Source organism: Podarcis erhardii (genome assembly GCF_964252035.2).
Source record: "Podarcis erhardii genome assembly, chromosome: 8".
NCBI classification, from domain to species: domain Eukaryota; kingdom Metazoa; phylum Chordata; class Lepidosauria; order Squamata; family Lacertidae; genus Podarcis; species Podarcis erhardii.
Window position 1 is genome coordinate 51,623,383 of NC_138499.1, and position 25,062 is coordinate 51,648,444.

The 25,062-nt window shown below is 41.3% G+C and overlaps 1 protein-coding gene across 7 annotated transcripts in view; it reads left to right on the forward strand.

Annotated features, from left to right (window-relative positions):
• LDLRAD4 (low density lipoprotein receptor class A domain containing 4) overlaps positions 1-25,062 on the forward strand; it is a 279,034-nt gene that overhangs the window by 249,911 nt on the left and 4,061 nt on the right. For 5 of the 7 annotated variants that reach the window (XM_081875130.1, XM_081875129.1, XM_081875128.1 and 2 more), the window contains one exon: positions 16,182-16,336. In XM_081875130.1, the coding sequence (XP_081731256.1) occupies positions 16,182-16,336 (155 nt within the window). The other 2 variants (XM_081875133.1, XM_081875132.1) reach the window with 2 other exon arrangements.

Below are 25,062 nucleotides of genomic sequence, written 5' to 3' on the forward strand. Positions count from 1 at the left end.
CTTTGGTGAGACATTTCCTTTTGGGGGGTCATGCAGAAGAGGCCTCTCTAGTGCAGAAAGCCCCAGTGATAGGAAGCTCTGGCCTCCCATTGTATGTTTTTGAAAAAAGAGGAAGGTATTGCTATTGTTGTGCTCTCATTTTGACAGCCTTTCCTATGCAGTGAGTTGTGGTTGTAGCAACATTTGGAGCCAAAAAGAACTTTTTTCTTGAAGATTTATTAACCCTGGCAAAAACCCTACTCCTTTCTAAGGACTATAGGTTTGCCAAGTTTAAATTCTTTCAAGTTTAGTCATGTGATTAGAATAGATCATTTTAAGCAGGAGATTGTATTTTTCACTCTCTCAGTAAGTGGAAAATCTTTCTCATAAAGCTTTCCAAAATGTTGTTTTTACATAGAAGTCAAGCTTGGGAAAATGAATTCTTAAATGTTATGAGTGTTAGAACAGGGTAATAATGAGATCTGTTTGTGACCTTAACAAGAGATGGTTCCAAGAGATTTTTGGACCATTATTGCTCTTTGCGAACAGAACCAATTATCTTTGCGACCGAAAGCCGAAAGCACCAGCCTGAAGATGACGAGTGAGACCTCGTCGAAACGTCGCCTAGACACCCCAACTTTTACACGGGAAGACACCCGAGGACACCAAAACCTGCATTCCTGTACCCGTGAAAATCTACGAAAACAAATATATATATATGGTATATATATGAGAGAGAGAAGGTCCTTAAAACCTCTTTTATGTAACTCATGCACTCTTAACATTAGACAGGGTGTTTCAGTATCTAGTGCACTGGACAAGCATGTCCCAAGGAAAAGTCGTACATCAAGTCAACTTTGCCAAATCTCCATGGTCTGGATTGAAGCAACTCTTGGTCTAGTGGATATCACTTTTATAGGAAACTTACAAGAAAGAACACTGTATACTTGAATGTAGAAAAAGTAGAACTGTACTGTTATGATAGAGAGATGATAGATAGCCAGTGTGGGATGGTGGCTAGAGTTTTGTATTTAGACTGGAAAAGCCTTGTCTCAAATCTGTGGTCTGCAGTGAAGATCAGTGAGTGATTTTGGACCAGCCTTTATTTCTCAACCTAATATACCCTCAAGGCTTGGTATGAAGACAAAAGGCCATCCTGAGCTCTCCATATAAGAAAGGAGGGATAACAACAGACTAAGTATTAAGCATTTGTTTTCATGATGTATATTTTTAAATGCAGGTGGTAGTGAAACCACCTTTAAAAATGGTTTCTAAACTGCTGTGACGTAGGGATGGGATGTAGCAGTGTTTGTGTGTTCAGTAGGTGTCCAGGACAAGCATACCAAATGTATACACATCTATAGTAGTAGCAGTAGTGCTGGTAACTACTTTGGCTTGTCCCAGGTGCTGTTTAAAGGCTACAAAACTTGAAAAAGCGGGTTTATCAGAGACTATGGTGGGACAGGAAGCATTAAGTACCCCAGGCATTTAATACCTCTAGGTATACAACACTGCATCCAACACTTTGAAAAGTTACTGTCTATACAAAGCCTTAGACAGGGGTTTATGAGCTACTGTTTGCAGGAAGATTGCAAAATCCTGTTATGCTGGCATTGCAGAGTCATTAGGAAAATAACAGAAGACTTTCTCTACCCAAATCATCTTATTCACACATAGCATCTCAGTTTAAGGTTTGCTTGTCGGTGCCTGTCTCTTTCACCTTGACTGCCAGATGGCTTGCTTGCAATTCAGTTTAGGCAAGTGAATAATCTACCTGGCATGAGTCACACTGTGGCCCCAAAGGGACTCATTTTAGTGAAAGAGCGAATACTCCCTTTTGTGTGTAAAATGCTGTTAATGGCTTGTTTAGCGACATATATCTCAACAACATGGCTTTTAGTTTCTGTGTCAGGGAGGAATAAGATGCTTCCATATGCAGAGCTGCTGGCACCCCTGCTAATTCTGTCTCTGGCTCCCTCACTCTCAGCTGTGATATTTCTGTGCAAATATAATAAATGAGGTGTGGTCTCAAGTTTTTAATGCACCTTTTTTTAGCTCCTGTTTGAATGGGATGAAGGGAAACATAAGGTTGAATCCTTCCTTTGGTAGACATTGTAGGGAAAGCCTAAACAGTGTCATACCTTTGTGAACAGGAATAAAAGATTTAACACTCAATCTTGGGTGACAATCAACGATGGGTCAAAATGGGAAACAACATGTAACTGGTGGTAAATATGTTTACATAAAACATATTGACAATGGTAATCTTCAACACTTTGTTTCATAGGCCTTTTACTGAGGCCATGAAGCTGTATCTTGAGCACATAATGAGTGAATGTTCCTCCATGTAACACGTGCGCACCCACCCACCCACATCCACTAGGGCTGCTTTGAGACTGTCACTATTTTTGGGTGGGATTCTATCACATAAGAGCAAATTCAGGTTGTATAATTAAAACTGATTTGGAGGTCTGTTACAACAAATCCCTTCCTCAAAATATTGGACATATTGCACTTAAGGAAAGTGATGAGAAAACATACTTGAAACCATAGGATAACATTTGACACAATGTTGTTTAACCTTTCCATAAACAAATCAGAATGAATATGCAGTAAATAGCCAATGTTTTCTATGCTGCCTGCAAACAATTCAGGTTGAATGCTCAATAAGCAGGTTGTTTGGAAGTGACCTAGAGGGAGGGGAGAAGGCTTGCCTGATCTAAATTTGTGTGGATGAATTGGTGTGCTGATTGTGATCCACCACTTGAAACCTTAAGTGGTACAGCTCAGGCTCATAAGGCACAGCTTGATAGTCAGTCCCCTTCACCTAAGACGTGCTCCTCCACATCTTTATGTGCACCCATTCCCCAGATGAACCCATATCTCAGAAATTATGGTTGCTGGGCATTGTCAGCTCTCACAGAGGTCTGCCAGAAACAGAGAAAAGGAGTGCTATACGCTGGAGACACCTATCTGACTAACCAATGGCTTTGTTTCCACATTGCTGCTGTTGTTGCATAGTGTGTGTGTGGCTTTCGCTGTTGCTTTAGTGGCAAGTCTTCTAATCTACAGATTAGATCATCTCACCAAGTAGCTCAAATATAAAGAAATACTATCATTGTAAAGGGGGGGGGGGATAAACTGTGCCCTTTTCAGTAAGGATTATTTAATTCCTGGAGAATCAAATGGAGGATTGTATTAGCCAGTAATTGAATTAATAGGAAGTTATTCTATTCCTGTATTTAACATTACAGCTGCCTGTATCAAATTTTGATTCTTAGCCGCCTAGAGACTTTCTCTCTTTAGGGATGTTCTCCTCACATGAAGAGACCTGAACCAATTATCATGTGCCAATTTAGAAATCTTTTCTAAATGTCCCCTTTCCCCATGTTCAAGTACAGTGAGAATTTGTTTTACTTATAATTCTTTCTCTGTTTGGTGCATTTCTGTCCTACCCTTCTCTAAAATAACTCAGGGTAGTTTTCCCTTGATCCTTTTTATTCTCAGCACAAACTTGAGTGATAGGTTAGGCTGGTTAGGCTGACAGATATTGACTAGACCTGAGTCATCTAGTTAGCTTAATTGCTCAGTGTGGATTTGCACCCTGTACCCTGTTATTTAACTCACTTGTGAGAACAGAATGCTTCTTCACATAGTCATGTTCCACAATATAAGGACTCTGGCAAAGAATGCATATGTAATATGAGGAATGACAGGTTGTTGTTTTTTACCTTAAAAAAGGTTATCCCAACTCCTTTGCAGTTTAAATTCACCCTTAGAGTTTGCAAGTCATAATTTTATTTCCATGTTTATAATGTAAATGGCCGATAAAGTAATACTGAAGCCACTCAGTGGCTGAAGTGAGATTTGAACCTGATCTTTGAAGTCCAAATTCAGCAATATGCACTGAACCACACTAGTTCTCTGATGCATGTAATACGTTGACTGTGCCAAGATGATAACATTGTCAGCAGCCTTGTACCTCAAAATGACTATTTAGGAACTGCTGGCTTACAAGGCATGTTTGGCTAGATTCAACCCTGAATCTTTGCTTGTTTTTCAAGTGGTAGTGCTCTATGTCTCAGGATAATTCATTCCTGCATAGCACAAAACAAACTCAGCCACAAAAATGAGGCATTTTAGATGGATGGATATGGCCTGTGGGTGGACCACATGGACTGTGGATGAAGCACAGCTGTGTTTATCTATGAAACAAGATTCTAGAAGAGATTTAGTCAAGGCTTTGGAAGATTTTTTTTTAAAATTCAGGTTAGTTTTCAAAGTACTTACTAATAATGTCAAATGAAGCAAGCTTTAAGAGTGATTTAATATAGAAGCCTAAACACTCTACTTTTGTTTTAAATCCTTCCTCCAAACTTATTTCTTCTGGCTTCTGTTTCTAATCTCCAAGCTGGTGCCATCTGTTTACTTGCTCACACCTAATCACATTAAAACCAAAATAAAATACAATTTGAAATGTTAAAAAAAAGGTGGAGGTGCCACACACTTTACTTCTTATTTTCAGCAAATGAGAAAATGTTTCCCCTCTTTCTTTGTCCGCCTTGCCTACATACCATCAACAGGTATCCATCAACAGGTTTACCATCAACAGGTAAATGGCATTTCCATGCGCTTTGACTTCCATCACAGTGTCTCATTGCGCCAGAAGCCGTTTAGACATGTTGGCCATATGACTTGTAAAGCTGTCTGCAGACAAATACCGGCTCCCTCGGCCTGAAAGCGGAGATGAGCGCTGTACCTCATAGTCAATTTGACTGGACTTAACCGTCCAGGGGTCCATTACCTTTTACCTTTACCTTCAGCTGTTGGGCTCCTGAGAGGGAGAGGTCTTTATTTCCACAGCAGTATATTAAACATAAGCTTAGGCCTTCAGACATGTAAAGCACACTCATCTCCACATTCATAAGCAAACAATCCATAACTTTTTATTCTAAGTCCTCAATGAAAACTCTTGAGACAGATGTTGTAGTAAACCCCCTTCTGTCAGGCTTTTGAATGAGGGAAGAATCTGTGTTCATCCCATGATAGGGAAAAGGAGCAGTTATGTATGTTTCTGCTGTTTTAATGTTGTAGTAAGTGTTTCAAAGTGCTATTTTATATGAAGCCACCCTGGGTTTCATTACTTGTTAATGAGGGATGGGGTAGAAAGGAGCAATAGATGCATAGCAGTAAAACTGCCACTACATGGAAAGTGAAGTCCAAAATGGAATGGATTGTTAAAACCAAACACTATCAGAATTTCAGCTATAATGGCCAGAGTGGATTCAAGAATTATAAGATTCCACAGGAGTTGCTGTATTTGTCTGTTGTAGCAAGAATTAACGAAGTATCCTATACCAGACTGAAACTTTATTCCAGTGTTGTCTGGTATAGAATAGTGTACAATGGTATCATTGCTTGCATCGCCTGCCAATTTTCAGTGGATCCCCCTCCTCCTAATTTATTTTATCCTATAGGATCTATGCTGTCACCCTGCTCATCACAAGTCTAGTGCAGCCCAATTCCATGCTGTGATGGTGATGGACTTCATGTCTTCCAAGAATGGGGTGGTGGGGATACAAGACCTTCCCATCCATCCAAGCCACTTCCACTACACTTTCTCTCCCAAGGGTGTCCTCAGAATTTTTTTCCCAGAGGGGGCAAGGTCTATAATTTGTGACTACACATTGTTGACTTGTGATAAATCCCACAAATCATTACACGGTGCTGAAGAGAAGTAACAAGAAACAATGGCGGTTTACTGTATTGTATGGAATTATACATTTCAGAACTACTAACTTTTTACATTTAGTAATAATAGAGCAGGCATAGGCAAATTCAGCCCTCCAGATGTTTTGAGACTACAATTCCCATCACCCCTGACCACTGGTCCTGTTAGCTAGGGATGATGGGAGTTGTAGTCCCAAAACATCTGGAGGGCTGAGTTTGCCTATGCCTGTAATAGAGTAAGGCAATAGAAAGGCATACAGCTTTAATTTGTCAACTGAACAGTACCATAACACCAAATTTTAAAAAATCATAATACTGAATTACACACTATTTGCACATTTGTGAATGCCAGACATAAGGTCTGAAAAAGTCAAACTGTTTTTGTTAATGTTTGTCCATCCATAATATAATGCAAAGTGGATCACTCTTTAAACAAAAACTGGAGTATTGGAGGGTCTTCACCAAAATGGTCAATATAAATTTCTCCTTGGGATAATTCTTCAACTTTTCTCTTATGGACACCTAACAAGCCAGACAATTGATCTTCACTCATGGTGGAATGTAGCTGTGTCAGCACTTTGCCCCAAGTGCTAAAGAATTGTTCAGCTGTGCATGTTGTAACTGGTAGGGAAAGTGCTGTGGGGATGGCCATTTTAATAGCAGAGCAAGTTGGGTGTGGTCCAATGGTTCAGTAAGGCTCATATTGCATGTCACAAGATGATGGGTGTATTTCCTTCTCCCTATAATTCATATCAAGTGATGGATTCATCCCTAAAGCTTTCAAATTTGTACAGTTCCTGAATGAAATTGACATGGACTTGCAAGTTTTTAAATTTTCCTTCAGTGTGGTACTTCTGAGATGGATGTAGTTTCAGTAAACTGTAAGCAGGCTAGTTTTCATGACTAAAACAATCCCTTGGTGAGGTAATAAATGAATCCAGGTTGGGAATGTAGATGGACCACTGGTATAACTCTTCTGTGGATTGGTTGGGGGACTGGCTTGTCTTGTTTAGGTGCTTTGAACTGGCCACTTCATCTGCCAGTTTCTTGTTCTCTATTATGCTTCCCTGTGCTGTTAAATTATTCCCAGCAACTTTTGTATATGTTCTTTCATTTCAATTGTACCTAACTTTACAGATTCCAGTGCTTGGTTGACTGGTTCTGACATTGAAGAATCTTTGCTTACAATCACAAGACAAACAGTAAAAGTGGATGTCTATGATAAAAGTTTATATTATGAACTACCCTGTTATCTTCGGATGAAGGGCAAGTATATAACTTAGATAAATACATACATACTGGCCTGAAATTTGTTTTTTTCTTGGTGTTGCTCGATCCTGCTAATTGCTTGAGTTGTGATATTTGAGTAACTATCTGCATGTGAAGAGATACTCTTGATTTCTGGCTCCATGTTTCACATAGCATTGGTAGTTTGGGTATTAGATGTCATCTGTGGATGCTCCCATGGAAATATTTCATAATGGTTTTAATTATGCCAACAGCATTGCACACATCACTTACACTGTTTAGTTCATTTACAGTAAGATGATGTCTATGGGATGAGCAGTGGACAAAGGCTGCCTGAGGATAGTTTTGTGCTAGAACCCCATTTTATTTTCCTGCCATGGTTGAATGACTGTTGTATCCTTGTCCAACTACCTTATTGAGATCTATTCCAAAATCAGCAGGTAAAACTGTGTTGGTTATGCCTACTGCAGTTTGGTCTTATATTGAAATAAACCCCAGGAATTCCTCATGTACAGATGCATTCCTATCACTTTCTTTCGCAACACCTATAGACAGTTGTTCTATTCCAGAAATATCTGTTCTTTCATCTACTAAAATTAAAAATGTCATGGAAGTATTAGCCTTCACAACTGTGTCTTCCCTCAAAATTTGGCCACACAACTTTATTAATTCATTCTGCATTCTTGCAGGTGTGTACTTGTCTGACCCAATTTCCATTAAAAAAAAAAATTCCCTGCCTTAACACAAAACTGCCAAAGGCCTACCATGTTACCCGTAGTACCAGTCTTACAACAAAAAGCAAGGTCGTGTCACCCACAGTACACATTGGCTGATATTATAGAGTTCAGATTTTGTTTATTTTTCTCTAGCTCTTGCATATGACTTATGAAGTTGCCATTCAAACAAAACCCTTTGTCTTTTCATGGCAGAAAGAAACCTAGAAGCCTAGAAACCTAGTCTTCATAGGAAACACTGTACCCTCTACTTTGTGAGTTATCTCTTGCAGGTTCACCAAAGTCTTTGTACTTGGAACAAATTTGCCGATGAATATGTCCTGTCCGCCTCGTACTACTGGCTGGGAAATAAAATGTCATAATGCTATGTAGGTCCTTTCAAAACAGCACAGTATGCTAACCAAGGATAATATTTAGAAAACCATGCATGGTGAAATGTTCTTGGTACTGTCCTGTCCTGCCTAGAAGTCATAACTTTCTGTCAGCATCCAGCACTGTGTAAGCAGCTCAGCTTTAATACGTCTGGTAGAGGATTTGCTTTTGATATGTTGTTTCCTATATCCAGTTTTTTTTCTGTCACTCGAGTTGTACAGTACCTGGTTCTGCTTCAGTATTTTCATTTTGGATATTCCCATGCCCTGCCTGTGCATGGATTTTTTCTGTCTCTTTTGAGGCAGACACATTGGGTGCTACTTGCATGGTGTGTCTAGGGCTCACTTCTGCTTTTTGAAGTACCGGTAGATGTTTTGTGTTCCTGACTCAGAGCAAGAATGCAACTAATTGTTTCTAAATTTGCATTTACAGTACACACAAGCCCCAACTTGTGGGGCGGGGTTTGCGTTCTGGGTCATCGCGTGTGACGGCAGTGTGCCTAAGCCCCTCCACCCCCTTTTCTGGCCATATTACCATGATGCACATGTGCGGAGTTGCTTGCCAGTTGGATGCATGTAAATCAGTTGTTGCCTGTATATGCAGAAATGAGGCTAGCATGTGCAAGTTTCATGTACATATTTTCCCCTTTTGGGTGATGCATTTCCTCTGTTTCAGCAATGTACCCTCTAAAAAGCACGACGGGCTATGGCTTCCACCATGGAAGTACTTGTGTACCAATAACCTGGAGCTTAAACTTGCCATCTTAAGTAAGAGCATTTCTAAAAAGCCACTACCACCAGTTTCCTAAATGTTTCTTCTTAATGTGGCATTTTGGCATACAGTACCTCTGAATATTGTCTGGCTTTACTGGCTTTGTCTGCTAGTAAAAAGGTAACAAACAAATGGTAGCTCTATCAGTTTGAGGTTTAGAACGGCCCTAAGAATGCCTTTCAGGCTGCAGGCAGTAGTTTACTTGAGAGCAAGTGTCACTGAACCTAATGGGTCTTTCTTCTGAGTAGATGTTAGACACCTCTAGATTATCTGTTCATTCAACATTCATCCTGATGTGCTTGCACAAAGCTTACGCCAAGATTATATGGTATTCACTATTTATTGAGCATTTGTTCTGATTTATTTGCAGAGATTAAATAACAATGAACATTTATCCCAATTTGTTTGTGAGCAGATTATACACCTTCCCATCTATCATTATCCCACAGTTTTTAGTGTATTTCCTTGTCACTTTTTTAACTGCATAAAGTCCTTTTTTAAAAAAGGATTTGTTTTTTGTCAGAGCACTTTAATCCCCAATTTAGTTGCATCTACATTTTTGATATGCAAGTATTCTGATACAGTATGCAACTATTTCCTGCAAAATACTTAAAAGTCTGGAGGTGACTATACACAGGGGTTGTATTGTTATTTTCCACTTGTCGATGTTTGCTCATCACTTTGCATCCTGTCCTTTCTGCTAGGAGTTCAAGACCATGTAGACATCACCAGCTTCTTAAAAAATAAATAAATCACACAACTCCTGTGTAGCTACTGGGTTTGAGCGGTGATTTGGATCCAGGGCTATCATGGTTCTAACCCATTTTCTTTTATCTGGTACAATGCAAAACAGGATGTGGAAGAAAGCTATTTGAAAAAATGTATGTCAGCATACATTTTTTCAGTGTTGATTTTTCATTTGGATTAGAGATGTGGGAAAAGGAAAGGAGAAGAATCTTAGCTACATGTGGAAAGAGCTTAATTGTGACCAGAATTTACAAACCGAGCGCCATGTGTTAAAACACCCACATCCCTGCAAACACCTCCTTTTCTAGAGGAGAATCAGCTGGAACATTTTTACCGCGGTGTAGACCCATTAAGCTTAATCCCGTTGATAACACACAGGCACGCTCCCCCCTTCCCTCGCCGCCCCACTAAGTATTCACTTGACAGAGCCTTGGAGGCAGATGCCTGCGTCAAGAGTTGGCAATGCGCGTACCACACCGAGGGAAGATTAGCCTCCAGGCCCTGCTCATCTCCATACCGGCGTTTCCTATAGATCAGGGTGGGGACTGAGGCGGGAGGGCGGCATACTGTAACCTTTATGTACTCAACGTACGGTGTTGCTGGCGGGCGGAGGGGAAACCGAGACAAGGAGGCTCTTGTGACACGGGACGGCACTGGCAGCGCCGTCTGTGTGTGTGTGTGTGTGTGTGTGGTGCCGCCGCCGCGGCCGCCGAGAGCAGAGCTCAGCTGGAGAGAGCACGTGTGCGCCGTTTCCAATAGTAGCCGGAGCCTGGGCTGGGCGGGGGAGGGAGGGAGCCCAGCGGAGCCTCCTGAGTCAAGCGGCGGCCGCGGCGGCGAGGGCCGCGTTTTGGGCACGGAGTGACGCACGTCGCGCTGGAGCAGAAATGCGGAAGAATTAGAAGCCTCCACAGTGTCCACGGGGCTTGGTTTAAAGAGCGCAGCAGCCGCGGCGGCGGAGCAGTTGGGTGCGGGAAGTTGGTAAGAGCGGCGTCTTCCTTGGCTTTCTCCCCACCCTTCGCCCTCATTCTCCCCTTCCTCCTCCTCCTCAAGCTTTTTAATTAGGCCATGTTAATTTTTTTTCATGTGTAATATGGAGCTCCATATATATATGGAATTAGGACATCCGATCGGGATTAATAGATCGACGTTTTCTTTTTCTATGATTTTCCTTCCTTTTTAAACTTTTTTTAAAAATAAAATAAACAGCTATAGAACTCTCGGAGCGCGCTGCGCCATGCGCCTTTACGCAGGGTCGCCCCCTTCCGTGTTTTTCCCTGCGGGTGCTTCGGTGCCCCAGCCGGTGGCGTGGAGCGAGGCCCGGAGGAGCCTCTCCAGGGGCTTCGCCTCGGGCCGGGTAGCATGAGAGGCCTCGGAGCAGAGTCCCCCGCTTCGCGGCGCTCGTGCGCTCTTCGGCGGGCCCTTGTCGGGCGGCGCGCGCCTCCGCTTGCGGTTTGAGCCGCCCCGACGGAGTTGTGTCTAGGAGCGCCGGCCGCTTTTGCCTGCCTGCCGAGGGAGAGACGCGGCCAGCCCAACCCCCCCCCCCCCCGCCTGGGCGACTGGGAGACTCGCGACGACGCTGCCTGGCTGCTGCAGGGAGCCCAAGGCGATGCCCGACGCGCTCCTTTCCCAGCGGAGGAGGACACGATTATGTCCACTGACCAGCTTAACAGTACAACACTGAAGGATGCTCAGTTGAAAGACCTGGTTTTGGAAGGAGGTATTCTAGACTCCCCCCCCCCCAGCTCTTAGTTTAATTTTGTCTCCAAGTTATTTTTCTTTCTCTTCGCCTTAAACCCTTAATCACCTCCCTGCCTACCCGCTTTCTGTTTTACTTTCTCTAGCATACTCTGTGTAATGGGTCTAGTATTTTTGCTGTTACTATTTCTCTCTGGGAGATTTTATGACTATCCATACTCAAGCACCTAACATAGAAAGCCCCCCCCCAAAAAAAAACCCCGGTTAATTTACAGCCAATTCAGTTCATGTCTAGCTCAGATAGACATTCCATTTAGTTCAAGTATGTATGTATGGATGATAGTCATGGTCAGGGCAATTGAAATGTTTTTGTTTTAAATACATGCTTGCAGGTGGAGATCATATCTGTATAGAACTAGGGCAGCGAGGTAGACTGAGGTGTACAAGACTGTGGCACAAGTCAGCATTAGATACTGAAGAGTGGCGTATGGATATGCCTCTTATTTTGGTTTACACTTTATAGTGATAGAAGTGTTTCACATGTGTGACTATTATATGTACAAAGGCTGGAGGCTTGTGCTTATAATTTTGCTTTTGCTGGTTTTATATGACCCCAGAAACATCAAAATAAGTAGGATAAATACTACCAGGCATACTTTTATAATCCTATGTAAATAGCAATAAATGTGTCTTCACTAGTACTGTTGATCTATTCTCTTGCGGTAGCACTTGCCACTATATAAACTGAAGACTCTTAAGATGTTTTGCTTTCATTAAGAGTTAAAAATTCTTGGGGGGGGGGATATTATAATTATGTATGCAAATGAGTGTGTTAGCCAAGATGAAGCCTTTGTATAAAAATTGTTTTCCTTCACCTTGTGGAAATAATCCCCAGTGCTGGGTTTTGGAATGCAGACACAACTGATCTGATGTGATATGGATGTGAGGAGAGAGCCCAGACTTTTGTGCACTTAGCTTTAGAAATGGCTGGATGTGAGGAGAGAGCCCAGAGAGAGCTGCTGTTAAAGTTGTGAAACTATGCTGCAATTAAAGATGTGTCTTTGGAAATCAACCCACATCCTGTTGATCAAAAGGGTCTGATTATGGCTCACTTGGGCTGCAATGCTATACATGCTTACTTGGAAGCAAATCCCACTGAACACAGTAGGACGCACTTCTGAGTAGACTTGCATTTTTCTGTCCGTCTTGCTCTCCTTTTCTACACATGCACATATTTAACATACTTTTATTTATCTCATTTTTGCCTCTTAAAATGTTCTTGTTTATCAGATTTTGCTTGCATATTTTCAGACTTTTTGTTTTCAAAATAACCATTCATAGGAAAAGAGGAACTGGCCTTCTGTAAAAATGTTCAGGGCCCTTGATTAAATTTAGAAGTCTGTGCTTTTGGCAGATGCAGAAATAACGTCATTCCAGCCATCACCGCATTCTAGGAAAGCCTAAATCAACATTACTTATTTTGCACATTGCTCTTTCACAACTGCTGCTCAATTGACACAGTAATAAAATATCTTTGGGCCAATTAAGTACTTGGGTTATTGGCCTCTCAAGTAATCGGCCTGCTGGGGTCCTGTGGTTGAGAAATAGTTAGGCTGCTGCTTTTGAAGCCTAAAACTTATGCCCTCTTACTAGGTCGGGGAGGCATGGTGGAAGAGGACACAGGGCACAGAAATCAAGGATTTCTTTGTACCCTGTTGTCAATAACAGCTGCAGCAGTGACCTGAGTATAAACTAACATATTGACTGATGCATGTGAAGTTTGAGGTAGCAGCAGTGGGAAACTCACTGGTTGAATTAAAAATATTTGTACTTTGCCTTATTGATAGCCATAATGAGGGAGCAACTAGGGAAGCAGAAAAGGAAATTTTCTGTTTTCTTCAGTTGCATAGTGAGGTCCTTTTAATCCTCCCTTAGACTGTGAATAATTCTCACGGCATGCAGAAAAATGGTAAGATTTTGTGCACAGTCTTGGAATGCATGTCCTTGTATGGCAGGTGTCGTTAGATTCTACCACTAATCCACTTTCTACATTCTCTATTCTTGTGGAGGTGAGACATCTTGATTATTTCAAAATCTTGATTGTTAATCTTAAAACCCTCTCCCAATGATTGGAAAAGGGATAGTTTGGAGGGAGAAAAAAAATAACAACTATATTTTCCACCTTCTGCCTAGCCAAAGCTTTAAGAATAGGAATTGTGATGTACTCTTATTCATCTTTTTGTGCACTTAGCTTTAGAAATGGCTGAATTATCATCTTGCCTTTTCTTTGAATTTCCGCCATGCTAAAGATACCCAAGTGTCAACCATTATGCTTGTGGATGACATAATCTCATATGCGTGAGAGATTCTGGATCATTAAAATGTTAGTTAATACATACCTTTAAAATACATTTCTGGCTTTGTTTTGCCATTGCTGTGCCAGTACAGTGGTACCTCTACTTATGGACGCGATCCGTTCCGGGGTGCCGTTCGAACCCCGAAATGTCAGTAAGTAGAGTGCTGCTTCTGTCTGTGTGTGACACAACAGAGTGCTTCTGCGTGTGCACAAAGCGCGCATAATACTTCGCATGCGCGAAGTACACAGAACAGTTTTATGCGTGTGCGCACAGCGAAACCCGGAAGGATACATTTCCGGGTTTGCCGCGTTCGCAACCCGAAAATCCGCAACATGAACCTAACGCAACTAGAGGTATGATTGTATAGCCAATGAAAATAACCAAAGGCATGCTTCAGCTGAAATATGACTTAATCTTTTATATGTATGGGCTGTTCAAGATGTGAATTGTAAATATTATTAATTTCATTAATATCCCACCATTGCTGCAAGGAGCTCAAGTGGTGTATATGGTTCCCCCCTCCTCATTTTATCTGCACAACAACCCTGTGAGGTAGGTTAGGCTGAGAAACTGTGATTGGCCCAAGGGCACCAGTGACCTTCATGGCTGAGTAGGGATTCGAACCCTGGTCTCCCAGGTCTTAGTCCAGCACTGTAGTTTGCCATGCATATTTGAAGTTTGATTTGTATTTGCTGTGAACAGGAAACTGAATGGAAGGAAAACCTTTTCATTCTTGCACGTACAAACAAGTACATTATTCTGTCATTGATGTGTTTTTCCTGTTAATTTGAATGGCTAAAGGTGTGAACCTTCAAGATTAATGATGTGACAAGTTTGTCCCAAAGTGCCATAATTTTAATTGATGCATTAATTGAATCTGAGGCGTGTAAAGCAATTATCATGTCTTCCAAAAGGAAAACATTTGTAATACCCTGGGGCGTTTTCTTTAATCTTTAAGACATTTTATGGGCATTGCGACTTTGTAAAACTACAGTGACTTTCTAGGTTAATCTCTCATCACCATGGTTTCACTGCACACACATGCGCGCGCGCGCACACACACACACACACACACACACAATCAATCCTGTATGAGCCAAGGAAAGTCAGTCCTTGTTCCTTTTTTCTTTAATGAAAGCTTTACATATTCAGGGTGTTCTTCTTCTTCAAAGGAATCCTTCTGGTTATTTAAGCTTCTCCTTACATTTTTCATTTATTGAACTCTTACTGTGGTGGTGTTGATGGTGGTAATATTAATGGGAGACTAGATATAGATAAACGATTACTTATTTCAGTATTCTGGTAAGTGGGCAGTGGCACAGCAGTCCTTATAATTCTCGGGCGTCCTGTGCTTGTAACTTCTGGATTCTTAAAGGACCTTTAAGTTATTATGTTGCTCATCATTAAGGTTGGAGAAATCAGTGTGTTATGTACAGATGGGGACCATTTTGTGCTCATCCAATTGACGCATGACTGCTGATGCTTGGGGCTTTTTGGTCCAAAATGAAGGCGTAACAGGATTGAACAGGCTCCGCCGACGTGCGTGAGGGCCAGGAATGGAACCCCTGCACAAAATGGTCACCATCTGTATGTAGGAATGGAAAACCATTTCTCTACAAAAGGGTTTTTGGCCAGGACTAGCTAATTTAGGGCCAGAACCAAAAGTGGGTGGACTTTTATCATTATTTCTCTGCAAGCTTAATGAAAATAGACTCTGGACACATGTCAAACTTCCAGCCGGATAGGAATCCCTACTGTGAATGCCTTCTTGTACCTGTCTTTGGTCTATATGTGAACCTTCTATAGAAAGCTTTATGTAGCAGGATGGCAGGACAGCACAGCAGTGCTTCATTTATCAATTTTGTGCAGGTTTCTTCCTATCCCCCTGGATGACGAGTTACTTGAATTGATTGCAATAATAGGAAGGATGTTGTTACTTAAACACTTCTTTTTCTTGAAGGATGTTTTCACCCAGGATATTTGCTTACCTTGCAGTCGGTTCACTGTGTACTTCCCAATATGACATACTGAAAGTGCAAGAAGATTTGTATTTCTAGATGATGCAAGAAGTTTTTTAAAAAGCATCTCAACTTGATTTCTTGCTGCATTTTTTTATGTAGAGCTCTCCTTCATCAATTAACTTGGAGGCTTAAAAATGATGTTTAAGGTGGCGGCGGGGATGATTTATATTGAATTTTTTTGCTGTGCTGTGTCACTGATGAAAATCAGAAGAGAATCTTTTTTTTTAAGACATTGAGGGAAGAGGGAATCCTCAGATAGAGAAAAGGCATAATTATTTAGCCTTTCCAATTTGCAGATTTTGTTATTCTGAAATGTGTTTTCCAGAGAGGAAAAACAAAGCTATTTCAACCCTGAAATAGTGTGTTGGGATCGGGTTTTTTTGCTGTAGTAAAAACTTTATTGAGCAATATACATGCATCAACAAATAGATTATTTTGGGTATCAGCTTGCAGTTTCACCTTCCTCTTTTTTTAACACTCCTTATCTATCCTAAAGTGACGCTTTTTCTCTCTTTCTTTTCCCACAGCTGAACTAGAGTTTGTTCAGATCATCATCATAATCGTGGTTATAACTGTTATGATAGTGGTGATCATCTGCTTGTTGAACCATTATAAAGTGTCAACACGGTCATTCATCAGTCGGCAGAGCCAAAGCAGGAGGCAAGAAGAATCTTTACAACCGGTGAGTTGAAACTTCCATGCTACCCATATTGGTTTAATATATGTTTTGTGGCAGACCTTTTATTTATTTGCCATATTAATATGCTGCTCAATAATGACATTCTCTGGGCAGCCTCCAGTATTGCTAAACTATTGGAAACCAAGCAATCCCATCTAGGAAGAACATTCACATATAGGATCCCAGCAACAAAAGTCTTTCTCCCTTGTAGCCACCAATCACACCTCACTTGGCAGGGCCACCTGGAGTTTACAGGCAAACAACTGGTCACCAGGAAAAAGACAAAAAAAAAGGAAATTGTGTTCATATATTTCTTAATCGCCTTGCATGAGAACATTCCAGGGCAATATACAAAAGTGTGAGAACCATTTACACAACAAATACATATAACATATGTGAAGAAACATTGATAGTAGAAGAAAAGAATAACGTTTATGACCATCTAACATTCCTGGGCAAATAGGAATGTAATAGTCTTAATCTGGCGTTAAAAATGTTGGCATCAGACATGTCTCCTTTGAGAAAGCATTTCACAGTTGGGGCACCACCACAAAAAGTGTCCTCTGCTTTGTTACTACATAACATATCTCTGTTAAAAAAGGTTACTTGGAGAAGGACCTCAACAGAAGATCTTAAGACACGGGCAAGCTGGAATGGGAACAGGTACTTCCTCAGATATCTGGATCCCAAAGTATAAGAACCAGCACATTAAATTGTGCTCTTGAGAATATGCTAGTCTTTGTAATACAGTCATACCTCTTCATACATTTGCTTCAGGTTAAATCTTTTCAGGTAGCGTCCCGCGGCGACCCAGAAGTACCGGAAAGGGTTACTTCCGGGTTTCGCCGCATGCGCAGATGCTCAAAATGACGTCACGTGCATGCGCAGAACGACGAATTGCGACCTGCGCACCCACAGACGTGGGTTGCATTCTGCTCATGTTGCAAACGGGGCTCCGGAATAGATCCCGTTCGCAACCAGAGGTACCACTATACTTTCAGAAGATATGAGTGCTGTGGTTGTAACCGTAAGAATTCTGATGGCCAAATTCTACACTAACCGAAACTTCCAGGTGGTTGACTGGTGTGGTCCCACATATAACACATATTAATCCAACCAAGAGTTACTAGAGCATGAATCGCCCTGGCATGGCCGACCTATCCAGGCCACCAAATCATTGGAAGCTGGTAAAAGGGCCTCTGTATTCTATCTCTAATAAATTCTGTGCTTGCTGATTTACTACAGAAAAGTTAGCAGAATTTTAAAATCCTTCTGCATTTTAAAGGCTGTGCTTGGCTTTGTTTCATTCAAGAAGTGTGAAGGCCCTTGCTTTTGTATCACATTTTTGTAGCTCATCCATCTCCACTGCCATCGAGGGTCATTCATTGGGCTTTTCCTTATATCCTCACAAGGTAGATTAGGGTGAGAAAGAATTTACGGCCACTTAGGGATCTCCATGACTAACTGGGGATTTGGATCTGGGTCTTTCTGATCCAGCACTACCCATGACTCTTCAAATGGTGGAGGCCATTCACAGAGGAAGGTATGACTGGTGCTCCCCCATTGTTAATATTGCCAAGTTTGTTTTGTTTTTAATCTTAGTCATGTTTAGCAATCCTGGGGCACTTAGCCATAATTTTACTGAACTAAGGCTATTTTTTAAAGGATGCTCAGGTTTTTGGAGGTCTGTCTTTCTGCATGCCAAACTGGCAGTCTTGCCTCATGGCAAATGAGTTGTATGACCTGTTCTCTACATATAAGGGAACTTCTGCCAGCTGAATGAAATAAGTTGTTGACTCAAGTCTGGCCAGCGTGAATTGGGCTTCAGAACAGCATTGCAAATTCCATGGCCACTACACTATGTATGTATGTTTGGGGTGGGGCGGGGGGGGGGAGAGAAACCTGCAGTTTCTTCTTGGGTGGTTGTTTTCTACCCCTGGCATTACTGCTATGCGAAAAAAACACATACAACTGTAATAAATGTAACTTTTCTTAATCAACAAGATCATATAAGGGCTAAAGAACTGACTAGAATACACCTACAGGAAAAGAAAGTATGAATGGGTGTGTAATGTTACGTACCCGTAATCATGCCTAGAAGTCCTGGTTAGACTGGGTTATCCAGATGTGCACTTATTGGCATGATAGTGCACATGTATGTTCCACACCCTTAATGTGTTTCCAGGAAGCACCAGTGTGTTTGTAGCAAATGTATTGCTGCATGGAGTGCGCAGCTGTTCTCTGTAGTAGACATTTGGGTTGTAGTAATCAGGTTGGGTTGAAGTAATCAGGTGTGATCTGGGCTCTCAGTCTGGCATTTCTTTCACTGGTTGTATTCAGAATCTAAAAGGAAGTTTTAACTGTAGCCATCCTTAGTGACTGAGAGGTATCAAGTATCCAACGAATTAGATATTATCTGCCTCTCTGCTTAGATCTTGAACAACCACCGGAAGCCTCCAGTGACTAGGCCTTTATGTTGTCTGATTAAGATGACGGAATTGGAAAAAGCAGTTACAGAGATGTATTGTAAAATTGTGCTTAAAAACAACAACAAAAAACAAACAACCCTTTAAAATTCTATTAAATTGTCAATCTTTTTATTTTATTTAAAGAATTTTGAAGGCCTTATTTCTTTTTAATTGGTGATAATGACTGGGTAGTTGATTGTGGGGAAAGTAATTATGTGTGTGCATATCCTGATTCTGGATTTAGAATGTTTGCTGACTAATAATGCCTGAAAGCCGCTGCAGCTTCCTTAACAGAAGAAGCCTCAGAATCTTGGGTGAGGGGGAGCAAGATTTAAAAATATGACATATATGAAAGAAAACAGTCATTTTTTTCTTGGCAGAGTTTAGTGAATTTAGCAAAAGTCTTTCTGGCTAGCTCTAGTGTAGTTGTACGGTTAGGGCTAGGCAGTCTTTTCTTTCCCTCCTCCCCTTACCTCCAAATTCTGAATATTCCCTTTCTGATTCCACGTTTAATATTCCTTAGAAAAATGCAAGATTCGTTCCTTTTTTCTCTTGCTACTTTGAACTGCTCCACCAGTTCTGCCTCTAATAACTGCAGCTCTTTCTTGTACAATTCCAAGATGCCCCACTGTCTAGGGGTGGTGGAGAGAAACATGCTGCTTGAGCAGTTTTGAACAGAATCACTATATGAACATGGAAACCATGCCTCCTATGAAGTCAGACTATTCATCCATCTAGCTTAGCATTGTCTACTTTGGCTGGCAGAAGCTCTTTGGTGGAGGTTTTTCCCAAGCTCTGATATCTGGGATCTTCTGCATGCTCTATACAGTGAACTAATGCCTACTGCTAAAACAGAATAGGTGAAATGGTATAACTGGGTCAGTACCTTTTCTTGCTTATATATTTATCTCCTTGGCAAAAAACTAACCCAAAGAGAAATTCATTTTGTTTGAATTCTGTCCTTTGTATCTTCAGGTGCTGTTTCTAGCCTTGCTCCCTGACGACTGAATGTTTTTTTAGGAAGGAAGTCTTTGCACATTCAGCCATATGTGCAAAGGCTTCCTGCTTGCAGAAGTTTCTGTTGTTGTGGCCATTAGAACCCTCTCTGCTGATCTTAGTACCTGAGAGGTAGTTCCCATGCCCTCTCAAGCTCAATGGGGGGGGGGGAGTGCCCCTGGAAAGGGCATGCTCTGTGGTGGCCCCAAAGTTGTAGAATTCCCTCCTTGCAGAGATTTGCCTGGCACCTTCATTTATACAGCTTTCAGTGAATGCTGAAGACTCACCTCTTTACTTTGGCTTTTGACACTTGAGATGTATATTTTTGATGTTGTTTTGTACTGTTTTAATATTGTGTTTTAACTGTAACCTGCCCTGAGTGAAGTGAGGGGAGGGAATGATGATGATGATGATGATGATGAAATAATGTGTTTAGAGAAACTTGCCAGGGTTTAGTTCAATGATGCCAGGATTGAAGTTCAGGTAAAACATCTGTGACAGCTTTGTAATCAATGATCTACTTTACAGTGGTAATAAATAATGGGATTGCCCAACAGGCAAGAAGAAACATGCATCTTTTGTTCCACGCTGCATACTCTTGCTGTAAGCCATTGTATAGTGACGTATATTGTGTCATTTAAGAGAACTAGCAGGTGTTTTGCTGTTTGTGTATTGCCAAAATACATTCTTTCCATAATATTCTTTCCCCCAAAACGGTTTCATAAAAATGTTTCCTAGGTTTTTACAGAACTAGAGCTTCACAATAATTGTGCAGTAACATTTCCCTTTGGAAGTTTCCTTGACTGCTGGGAGCGGGACAGGAAGGGTGTTTTCTGAAGCTCCAGTGACATAGGTGGGCCTCTAAAACCAAAGGGAGTTGGAAAAGTATTATTCTTTGTTACTGCTGCTACAACTTCAGCCACAAGCCTAGTTGCTTGTGGTAAGTCAGCATCTCTTCCTAACAGGGAAAGCTTTTGCAAACTGGAAGACCCTGTGCATGGCTTAGTATCTTTTCAAGGATTTGTTTCTGAAGCTGAATTATTGTATCTAATCAACCAATCAAATTGGTCAGTTGCATACATACAGTAATCAATAAAACGGAAATAAAAAATCTAAATGCGCCTGCTTAAAGTTGCTGGGCACAACATGCAGGGGGGGGGGGGAAGTTCTGTCAGGATTTAAGGTGTGCTATGATACAGGCTAAGTGTTTCTTTATGGACGTAGCCCAGTCTGGAAAGCCTGGTTTGTCATGGTAACCCTGGGCAATTTCATAGACGTTTCTGATCATCTTTCTTACTTACTTTATGCTGTATAGCAAATATTTGTCCTGTGTCTGCTCAGTAAAAAGAAGTGAGGAAGATTGGAGTATGCAAAAAGTTGTAAAACTTAGTGGTCGTAACTTAGTTGTTTTTCTGCTTATTTTGAACTTTCAGGACATTTCCCCACTGGTTGGCACCCCCCCCCCAAAAAAAAGAAGTGTGTTTCTTGCATTAGTTACTATTTTATTCGTTGGTTTGCTTTTTTAAAAGGCTATTTTCTCTCTCTCTCTGAATTTGTCATGTGTGGCTTTTAATGGAATCCTGCATGTACTTGCCTGTCTGTTTCTAGTGTAGGATGCACTGTGGCATTGCTTATGCTCTGCTCTGAAGAGGAAGTGTTTGGTGTCATTAAGAAATATATTGGTCTGCCTTGTTCTCTTTTCTTTGTCCCAAAGGACACCAGGTAAAAAGTGCAGACCTTGTGTGCAGGGACCACATTCAGCATCCTCCTGAGATCAGACATATCTGGCCTCTTGCTGCCACCTAGAGGAAAAATGGAAAAATGACACACAAACCCCATTACTTGCGAATGCAATGGGAAAGTTATTGTTATACGCATCCTTTTGCTTATTGTATTTCTAATGTAATTATAGCAATGCACCATTATCACACTTTTTATTCAGTCAGAGGAACACGTGTGTTGCGTTATTTTTTGAGAGACGTGACAACTTTTGCATCTTGGTCTTCATGGCTTCTGCTTGCTTTGCCTGATCTTGAGCCCAGGGGTGTGGGTGGGGGTGTGGCTGAATATCTACTTTGACCTTACTTCTGACACCAAAGGCATGATATGCGTAGAATATAAAGCTATGCAAATATCTCCCTTTTGAGCAAGGTGATAGACTAATTTCACACTTGCCACTTTTGAGCTTCTTTCCTGCTATTGGTATATGTGTGTGCATTACAGAAATGAGGTTTTAAATGTGCTTTGTCTCCTCCCCCCCCCCCCGGAATCTTTTTTTGAAATAGAGTTAAAAGTTAATAATTGGAGACCAGGATCCAAGTGTGTAAAAAGCACCTCTGATAAATCACCTTTCAGTAGCTCAATCGGTAGAACATGAGACGACAGAACGAAAATCTTTTCCTTTTTTATTATGTAATAGGGAAGTGGTGTTTGGAAGCACAGTCGGTCTCTTAAGTGGTACACCTTGACTTTCTGCTGCTGTTCCTCTTACAAGTTCCTTTAACTCGCAGACATAAGCTCTGTAAAATGGTGTAGCTTCCAATCCCAAAAGCATGACTCAGTGCACAGGCCCTTGATACAAATTGCATATGTTAATTTATATTTATAGATGCAAATTTAGGTCAGCTTCCAGAGGAGAATTTGCCTTGTAAAGCAATGCAATTTTAAAAGTTTTTTTAATCAAAAAAAAGAAGGCTAAGAAGAGACGGGAGATTCAGGGTGCAAAAGACCTTGGATTCAAGCCCCCTGGGTCACACCCTAACAGTGTCCCTCCCCAAAATATTTTGCCCATAAAATTGTCAGTTTGGAAAACTCCCAGTGGCCTAGTTGAGACATAACTATCCCAGCCCAACAAATGATGCTTTATGAGCCTGGGAACTCGCACACCACCCCCTGCTCCTCACATGCCTTGCTTCACCACAGAGTTCCTTGTTTCTTCAACTAGTTTCCCTTGACATTCAAATAGACAAATTATGGAATACAGTGCAATCACAGCCTGGATGGCTAGTAGGTTAGAGCATGGTCCTGATAACACCAAGGTTGCAGGTTTGATCCCCGGATGGGACAGCTGGATTTTCCTGCATTGCAGGGAGTTGGACTAGATGATCCTCAGAGTCTCTTCCAACTATAGGATTCTATGAGTCTATGAATCACATACTTATCTTCTTGGAAGCAAGTCCCATTGAATCAACAAGGTTTATTCCTAGGTACATGGGTGCAGGATTGTATCCTTAAAAACTAAGATAGCTTCACTGGAGCCAGTAAGGGAATGTGAGCTTGCAGGCTCCTGGGCCATAAACCATGGTTTATGTAATCCATTGCATCTGTATGGAGGCCAATAAGTATTAAGAATTACAGGTTTTGAGACAGTTGATTTGAATTACTGTTGTGTCTTGAAAGAGTACAGTTACAAGTATTTGCACTTAATTTGGGGCCTTGCCGTGACATTAATTTTCTGGTTTGAGCATCTTAGACCTAGACTGCCTCTTTTGTGAGCAGCACCTGCTTCTCTTAGTTGTTTTAGCCTTTGGGCTTACTTCTGAATTTTCCTTAATTTCATTAGCAGAGGATGCTTTATGGGTACAATTCTTCAATCAGAAATCTCTGGCCAGAGACTAGGACTAAAGAGAAAAGGGAATAAGAGATGTAGAGAGAAGTGGTAGGAAACTGCAGCAGCAGCAACCACAATCACAGCAGGCACTGTAAATGCAACAGAGACCTGAAGAAATTATGATGGAACCCATTTTAAGGTAGTTTTGCAAATATGAACTAGGGTGTCTCCCTCTCACTTGCCACCCACCCTCTGCTCAGCTCACCTGCTCTTTTTCTTAATATACTACTGCAATTGCATGTCACAACTCTTTCTCTGGGGGAAGGAGATGTTCACAGAAACCACTTCTCAGCTGCTGTGATGTTGGGTTTTTGGAGGGAAATTGTCCCATGGAAATTAGAGTAGTTTGGATTTTCGCATTGTGAAATTTTCTGCCACCCTAGAGGGTGATCAAATTTTACATGTTTATTCTACTTGTATTTAGTAAATGAAGCTAATTTTGAAGCAACGATTGTATTTGCAATTGGCATCCTGCATTGAACTGAAGAAACTGAAAAGTTTCCATGGAAAATCTACCCCATTTTGCCACCCAGCTTATAGGGTCTTCCCATCCAGGAAATGGGAGGCACTAGGAATGCCGTGAGCCTGCTTTCCTCTGCCAAGAAATGAAGAAAGCCGAGGAGTCCCTGAGCTGCTCTTCTGGGCCTTCTACATTGGGGAAATGCATTGGAATGCTATGCGTGCTGTATGTGTCTTTCATTTCTCAGGAGTGTGGACGGGCAAGATTCCTCTCAGGCTTTTTGTTTTTTTGGGTGGGGAGAAATTGGTTTATTGCCATGGAGGCCAAGCAAGTACCTATTTAAACGTTGATTTCTACGGTGAAGTGGGTGAGGGATGCACACAAGACTGTTCAAATACTAAGGAGAAATCCTAAACTGTGTCGACTTGGTCTATTCATGCCATCTTTAGCATCAAAGCAGTGTGTTAAAAAACCACCCACAGCATTCTTAACGACAGATGGACCACAGCCTGTTTGGTGCAATTAGCATTGTACTTTGCTCCTACTGGCGAGCGCAAAGAGCTGGATCCAGATCGAGGACAAAGAGACAGTCCTGGCAAAATTCTATTTCTGAGCAGATTTAAATGAGCTTGTTTTCATGATAACAAACCATTACCTCACTTCAATAATGGGTTTATTTACACAAAGAGTACATTTCACCTTGGGATAATTAACTTCGTTAGGAGTGTCAGTATTGGGACCTTAGCTAGAAACAGTGAAGTTTGTAGCGTAGCAGTGACCTTTATGTGCTCTCTCCTTCCGGACCAGTTAGGGTTCTTGGCCCTAGGGGCCCTAGCCATGTAAACACAAAATGAAGATTCTGACTTGGGATAATCCTAAATGAACATTTTCATATTCATAGCTTTGATGGAAACAAATCTGAAGATGGAAGCTCTTTCTCTCTCTTTCTCTCTAGTTGGCTTAAAGTTTGTGCCTCAGTTTTCCTGATGGGCTGATCAGTAAAAATAAAACATGGAATATTATAACAGAAGGAATGATTCACAGAAATATTGGAGTCAGGCATAAAGAAGGGGCAGAGATTAGAGAGAATCTACAAATATAGTGCTAGAAAATCTTTATTGTAGTTTATTTTCATTGATGCAGTTGAGTTTCCACGGAAACTGGATCAAAAAGCTCCATTGCATGTCAACTAGCA